Source organism: Apium graveolens, chromosome 11, assembly GCF_009905375.1.
Source record: "Apium graveolens cultivar Ventura chromosome 11, ASM990537v1, whole genome shotgun sequence".
NCBI lineage: Eukaryota > Viridiplantae > Streptophyta > Magnoliopsida > Apiales > Apiaceae > Apium > Apium graveolens.
The window spans coordinates 24,621,113-24,628,762 of record NC_133657.1 but is presented as its reverse complement, the minus strand read 5'-3'; the positions used below and the strand labels follow the sequence as shown (position 1 = coordinate 24,628,762).

The 7,650-nt window shown below is 34.3% G+C and overlaps 1 protein-coding gene across 1 annotated transcript; it reads right to left on the bottom strand.

Annotated features, from left to right (window-relative positions):
- Positions 1 to 1,217: 1,217 nt before the first annotated feature.
- LOC141697330 (chaperone protein dnaJ C76, chloroplastic) lies at positions 1,218 to 7,179 on the bottom strand. Its single transcript, XM_074501631.1, has 9 exons — positions 6,830 to 7,179; positions 4,964 to 5,092; positions 4,729 to 4,858; positions 4,499 to 4,619; positions 3,881 to 3,962; positions 3,352 to 3,402; positions 1,995 to 2,033; positions 1,668 to 1,767; positions 1,218 to 1,526 (listed from the first exon to the last, which is right to left on the bottom strand). Exons 1-9 carry the CDS (start codon positions 7,067 to 7,069, stop codon positions 1,399 to 1,401), a joined length of 1,020 nt encoding a protein of 339 aa, XP_074357732.1. The 5' UTR covers positions 7,070 to 7,179; the 3' UTR covers positions 1,218 to 1,398.
- Between the last annotated feature and the right edge of the window lie 471 nt (positions 7,180 to 7,650).

The following is a 7,650-nucleotide window of genomic DNA, read 5'->3' as shown; positions in this document are numbered from 1 at the left end:
TTTTTTTGTCATATAACTTTATTTATATAAAATGTTTTTTTTGGCATGTGTTTATGATGTTTTTATAATTTTTTAATAAATATGATTTATAACTTTATAAGTATTAGTAAAAAAATTAATCAAACACATGCCTCGGACAAGGGAGATAAACGTTTAGCTACTTTGGAGTTTCAGAGTTAAAACACTTTATATGCATATTTTGCAAATGATTTATGTAATTATGTACAACTCGACTACATACTATAGCACTGACACATCAACCACTAACGGGTTTCCCATAATATGCGCACATAATTAAGGGACCATCATGTATATTTCAACCAATGCGAATTAGCTCTATAAAGTTTTGCTTAATTTATGTTCTATCTCCACTATTCATACACCTAGCTAGCCCCATTCTTTTTACTGTCCAAGAGTCAACAGAGATAGTTCTAATGGCAGCTGAAGAAGTTCTTAAGCTTTATGATTCTTATTGGTTTGATTTTGAAATCTTCACAAGAAAGCATGTCGTTCCAGATACCATTGCACCTGATTTCCAACACCAGGAACCAAATCTTTCGCCATCAGTTCAAACTCAAACTCGAACTCGAAGTCTTCACTGTCTTTGCTCTGGTACAAGTTTCAGTCTTAGTTCTCCATCTCCAGACTCTGTTATAGCTGTAACGAAACTCGAAACTGTATTCTCTGGAATCAAAGCCAAAGATGAAGATGTTGAGATACCTGTGACGAGAAACAAGGTAGAGAAGAAGAAGCAGAGGAGAAACAAGAAAGGCAGTAAGAGCTTAACAGACCTCGAATTTGAGGAGCTCAAAGGTTTTATGGACTTGGGGTTTGTGTTTACTGAGGAAGATAAGGATTCAGGACTGGTTTCAATTATTCCAGGACTACAAAGGTTTAGAATAGAAGGCAATGAGTACAAAGTATTAAGACCTTATCTTTCCGAAGCATGGGCTGTTTCGGATCAAACAAAGGCAACTAACCAGCTTATAAATTGGAGACTTCAGATTCCTAACGGAGAAATTGGCATGAAAGATCTTCTTAGAGGGTGGGCTCAGAGTGTGGCTTCTACTGTGAAATGATCATTCTGTTGTAACCTTTTCTTTTGAAGAGTGGAATTCTAAAATTCGATTTTTGACAGTTAAATCATTAGAGGAATGGATACTGATATTAATGTAGCATCATCTAATACCTAATTGAAGCCTTAAGACATGTCATCATGATACCATTGTTTTCAAGTATTGTTTTTATTTTAGTAAGTAACATTGCACCTTTTACGAATCCTAATTTACATTGGTGCTTGTTCAGCGACTGAATTTACAGTTATTACATATCATGCGAGAATTCTAAATCAAAGTCTTATACATGCATGATTATAAAGATTAAGTGGGAGGTTACAGCTTAATTTTCTTTGTTGGAGATTGCCTCTGGAAGTTTGAAGGTAGAGGGTTTATCAGCACCCCTTGAATACTCTCTCCACCTTCTAGCTGCTGCTGCAGCTCTTTTTGCTCTCTCTTTAACTTCTTCATCTGCAAAAAACATACATAAGTTCAGAGTTGGGGCAATAATACCAGTGGAATAATATAACATAAAGCCCTGCAACCATTACATGTATCAGAGACATTATACTGGAGAATTTCATAGCTGTCTTTTTACTAACTCTTTCTTACCTGTACTTTCATATTTTTTCCCACTTCCCCAAAGGTTGTCCCAGTATGATTCACTATTATCAGATCCTTTTTGCTTTGCCATTCTTGTTCTAGCTTGAGCCTAGAGAGAAGTCAGAAGTTGCATTCATCAAAACACTTTTACAGTAGATAACACAAATAAGACGTTGAGATAATATAAACCTCCATGAATGTAAGAAGTGAGAAATTCATGTGCCTTACGTAAGATTTGACATGACAACTACTAATACATGTCACTTATTTCCTGATTTAGATCAAGAAAACTGAAAGAAGTTGGAAGTTTAAGATGGTAAGCGATAGAGTTCTTACCAAGACTTTATTTTGCCTCTTTTCCCAACGTGAGCTCGCCTGTCATGGGAAGTATAAGATTACTTTATATTCAACGCCTATAATATTATTAATTAAAAAAACACCTACAGAATTTACAGAAAGATCTGACTTGCTATCAGTTATCTGAGAGCTCAGACCCGGATGAGGCAAATCAAAGACCTTTACAGTCTACGTATCACAGATTCAAGTTCATTGTTTTTGCTAATACTGGTGATACCAATTTATGGGTTGCAACATGCCTTCTTTGTAATTTGTACTGGTTTTTGAGGAAAGAACATAGTCAAAAATCATAACTACTACATATTTTAGGGCAATACATATTCATAAATCACAATTCACAACTACTTCCCCTACCACTACCTTATTATTCGCTAGTTCACTGGATAAAGATAAGTTGTTGACGAAAAGGGAGTAGTAATATTTCTTCTAATTTATTAGAGTTTTGTAGCCAGTCAGCCCCATGGTTGTAGAAATCGGAAATCGGACTAAATCGGTTGAACTGCCGATTTGCGATTTATCGGAAATCGGGGATTTATCGGAATATTAAATCGGAATAAAATCGGAAATATTTTAATATTTTTTTTTAAAAAATATATGTAAAATAAATATCTTTATGTGTAAAATTAACATGAATATAATATGGGTGACTTGTGAGTGTGTCATAGCCGTGTGATTGTTATAATCTGTATAGCCACACAGTATGCAAGTCTACAATATTGATTCGCGTGCCTTAATTAATAGTAAGAAAAATAAGAGTTACTCTGCATTTTCCCCTCTTCTTCAATTTCATCCCGTTTCTTCTATCCCTTCTTCTTCCCTTCCTGTTGGGTTCTTCGTTTTAAATTGACGATCTTCGTTAATTCAACGCAGAGTTTCATTCTTCTTCCTCTTGTCAGTTTTATATATGTATAGTCTCAAATCATGGTTGTGATTCTTCACCTTTTGACCGGAAAATGCCGATTTTTGACCGGAAATCGGCGATTTTGACCGGAAATGTCACTAAACGTTTTCTTCTCCGATTTCACTCTATAATATCGCTAGGTTGCCTTACAGCGATTTATCGGCCGATTTATCGGCGAAATCGCCGATTTCTATAACACTGGTCAGCCCTTAATGTTAGAAGTTGGTCAATTTCTAGTGATCCTGACATCCAACCTATACCATCACATAACATTAAGGCTCCCCGTGATATTTTTTGTTCATCAACTTTAACAGTTAACACTAATAATATCACCTAAAAATAAGTAAATAGTGTACTCAGTTAATATACAAAGAAAAAGGCTAGCTCGCATACTCAGTTAAGAAAAATGCTCAAATTGATTGAACAAGGTCTTACCATCCTGAAAACATCTGCGGAGGATCCCATTCCTGCAAGCATTAACGCTACCTGTCGTGAATAACAAAGCACACAGAGTAAAACAACCTTTCTTATAAAAATTAGGTGAAATATACAAAATAAGAGGTTATGAATAGTCGGCATTTCTATACATGTATCTGAAAATCCACTAAAAATATTGCTTTTTTCGGGGGATATATATAATTTTCTTATTTCCATTGAGGTAACATGCCGCATGGCTATATTCTGAACTCTTAATTGTTTAAACCACATGCTTCATCCCACCAAAATCCAAATGCTGGCTCCATCACTGGGTCAAGCATGTGTTGCATTTTATGCAAGGATAAAATGACTACTCTCAAAAAACATTTTTTTCCATAAACTCTATGTTCTAATCCACAATTGATATAGTTTGCATGCCTGAAAGCGGCCAACTATTACAAAGCTGAAAAAGGCGTAATTGCATTAGAACAAATGATGGTTGTCACCGAAAAAATGAAAACAGAAAATTGCTTGATGAAAGACTTACATTTACTCTTTCAACCCTTCGCATTTCATCTTCTAACAAAGATAATTGAGCAGCAGAAGTCCAATGGATACAATCAACTGGGCTGAAGAAGAAGCATATTAGTATAAAATGACCTAAATCTCTAAATTGTTGATTTTCTGATGTTTACTTAAATATTGTGGATGTTAAAATTTCATATACAGATATTGTTGTTTATGAAATGATTATCTTATAACCATGTGTTTAACACTTATTTGAAGACCACAATTTTTAACCTTCAAGAGAAATTTTTTTTACTTCTGTACTTAAAAAATCCAGAAAAATTATATTCAAATAATTTTTTTTAAATGCGTTTTAAAAAAATCAAACGCATTTAAAGAAAAATTAAGAAACCTTCAAACACATTTTTTTAATTTTTTTTTCTAAAATTCAAGAAAAATTACAGAAACCATATCGGGAGGAGACACAACGCAATTTAGAAAAAAAATGAGACAATTCATATGCAAATGCGTTTGATTTTTTTTTTTTGAGGAACAAACACATTTGATAATTCCATGGAATTGGCCAAAATGTCATATGCATACAAATTTTTTCTTGCCGCATCAATGAGATGTAAAATTTAATTCATGTAGGGCTTACCAACTTTCAATAGCTTGTTGAATTGAGTCTGGCATTCCAGACTGATTACATGCTCGGGCTCTCCCAAAATCTTCCTCTATGCTAAATACATCAGGGCAAACATTGGCACAGTTTTTGCATCCTGTAGAGAAGAATTTGCATTCTCATACTAAGCATTAATCGATACAACACATATAAGATTATCAAACAACAAACAGAGGCAAGAATTAAGGACCGTCTAGTGCACCTACCTATGCAGCTGAACTCATCAACAAATACATGATCCTTTGGATAGGAATCATCTAAAAATGGGTTTGTTGCAGTCAAAGCATACCCATGAATTTCATCATAGACCATTCTTTGCACAGGATCACTAAGAACCTGCAGCGATAGTCCAACTAATCAAATATACTATGTCAAAAGTAACCAAAATTTATGATTAATAATTGGATGCACACCACTTCAAGGTGAAACCTGAAAACTAACCGTATAAACTTCATTGATAAACATGCAGAAATTTGTGGTATCTGCATCATTGCCACTTAAATCCGGATGGCAAGATTTCATGCAGTTATAATACGCTTTCTTGATCTGCTCTGGCGTGGCATCTGGAAGCTGTTCACATACAGAAAAGATAGTATAGTGTATCAGCATTATGTACATTGTATATGACATCAACATCTGCAGAAACTACTACTTTAGATTGGAACTCATCCTATTGCAAATCACAGGGTGAATAATATTGAAAAACCAGGTTCTGATGACAGTGATTTCACTAACAAGAAAAGTTAGATACATATTTGTAAACCGTGACAACTCAGCCATCATTCAAAGATGGTTCCTGATTTCATTCATAGTAGTGACTCCACATTTATTAATAAAATTATGACTGATTACAATTTGATGATAAGAACTGGCACCAACCAATTGCTAAGAGCAACTCCAATGGCTTCTCGATCTACCCTCCTAAGTTAAATTTTAAAGAAATTACAACAAAAACCAACTCCAACACACTCCTAATCACTCCCTAAAAACTAAAGAACTCTAAATCTTTCCTCATTACTGAGGAGCATGCATTGCCTGCTAAGTGAATTTTATATTATATAAAAGTTTCCCTCTAAAATCTTGCATCATTTCCCTCCCTTTTGTTGATATTTTCCTCCTTTTTATTACCTTTCTTCATCTTTAATTATTGCTATGTTACTATATGGATGAAATCTCTTGTGCGCACTTGGCTTTTGGTTGTTGTATATATGGTGAAGTGTTGTCAAGATGTTGCTGCAACCTCAACCGAAGGCTTAATACTTTACAATACCTGGCATCAAGATTTGTCAATGGCAAGAAACCATAGCTCTATCATATTTCGGTGATGATTCAGTGTTATTAGAACAGAAAACTTTTGAAAATTAGAACCGTTCAAATTTGGAGTTACAGTGCAGGAATAAGAAACAAATAGAGAAACTTTTGGGGAGGGTTATCGGAGATAACCCAAACATTATGACTTAAGAGCCTATTAAATATTACTCCCTCCGTCCCTAAAAACGTTTTCTATCTGTGTTGGACACATTTGCCAATGCACACTTTGATTGTTAATATATTTAATTTCATATTAGTATTAAATATAAAAAATTCATTGTATTAAAGTACTCATAAATATGAATCCAACAAAATGACTCATGACTATGTTTGATATTATAGATTAGACGTAAATTAATAGTCAATCATTTAGACGGAGGGAGTAGGTTTTTTAGGAGCCTCTCAAGCAACAGCTACCTATGTTTCTGTTTTGAATTAATTAATGTATGATCACTGCTCGCTAGAGTTTTGCAGTTGTGTATTATTATTCAAACAATCATGCTGAACTAACATTTAAGACAATAGAACTTGTATATGCATAGTGCCACAGGTTTCCCTCTAAAACATTTACCCAGGGTATGATATGGAATGGTAAGATTGTAACTTTACCTTGATCTTAAAACCAATTCAGTTTTAAAGTATAATTTGCTAAGGCACCTCGAAAAGTAATGATGCTTGTCAGCACTGGCTTTCACCTATTAATCGCTTCATGAGCACAGGCCAAACACTCCTCTACTAGAAATTTATAAAAACTCCTATATTAAGCTAATCCAAACACCTCCTATATGACACACACATGTTCTTGTTTAAACTCTACATGTTTGCAAGACTTATAATCAGTGGACAATTTGCAAAATTTGGACGCTATGTTCAATTAGACTATTAGGAGCAAAATATGTGACCTCCCGCGTACTTAGTACTATTCTAATACATCGAAAAATATGTACCCTACCACGAAAAAAGGACATAAAATCATTAAGGGTGAAGTAAAATTACCAAACCCAAGACGGCATAATAATCATCAGCAAAAGCACTGGATGATCCCGAATCTTTTGTAGCAACCTTAATTCTACTACCAAATTTTCTCCTCTTTCCAGCACAACCAATCATAGGGCTCCAAGTGGCAGTAACAGAATTCTTGGAAAGCATGCTCCATCTGCCCCTTGAACTCAAACCTTGTAACTGGTTCTGAACTTTGAGGGCATCTGTACAAACTGGTGACAATAACTGAGCCATTACAGTACTGTCTGCAGCAGATGTATATATATTAACTATATACAATTCCTACTTGTTTGAAGAGCAGGGAAAACTCTAGTTAGATACTATTTGATGATTTTTTTTTGTAAATTTAGAAATATGAGAGAAGGATATAAATTCTGGTGTCAATTTGCTGACATGGCAAATTCTAGACCAATAATGTAGAGAGAGAGTGTGTAAATTTGAGGTTTGTTTGTGTAACTAATGAGGACATGGCACGTGTGTTCATGTGCGAATTCATTTTTCCACACTTCTTCATTGCTTGTACGATCAACTGTCACGCAACCACTTACCTTATATCTGCTGCAACACAAGTTGCTGTCAAACTCGCCTTTGGCTAGTAATTGCTTCGTTAGCTCGAAAATTAAATTTCGATCATGGGTAAAAGTTTTATTGGTAGTTCAATTACGTGTAAGACTCCGTTATTAGCCACATTTATGTAAATGCAGAAATTAATTATTATTAATTAATTTATAGTCAATCGGTACATAACACATGATATTTGCAATTTATTTTTGGTACCAATTTGATATCATCAGTGTTATTTTTCAATTATATTA

Bases quoted from the DNA above. Each gene is read 5' to 3' on its own strand.
- LOC141697330 (XM_074501631.1), bottom strand. From the start codon at position 7,069: ATGGCTCAGTTATTGTCACCAGTTTGTACAGATGCCCTCAAAGTTCAG. The intron at 3,403-3,880 runs GTAAGTCTTTCA...TATTCACGACAG, and splicing joins GAAGGGTTGAAAGAGTAAAT to GTAGCGTTAATGCTTGCAGG. The intron at 1,768-1,994 runs GTAAGAACTCTA...ACTTCTCTCTAG, and splicing joins AGAGGCAAAATAAAGTCTTG to GCTCAAGCTAGAACAAGAAT.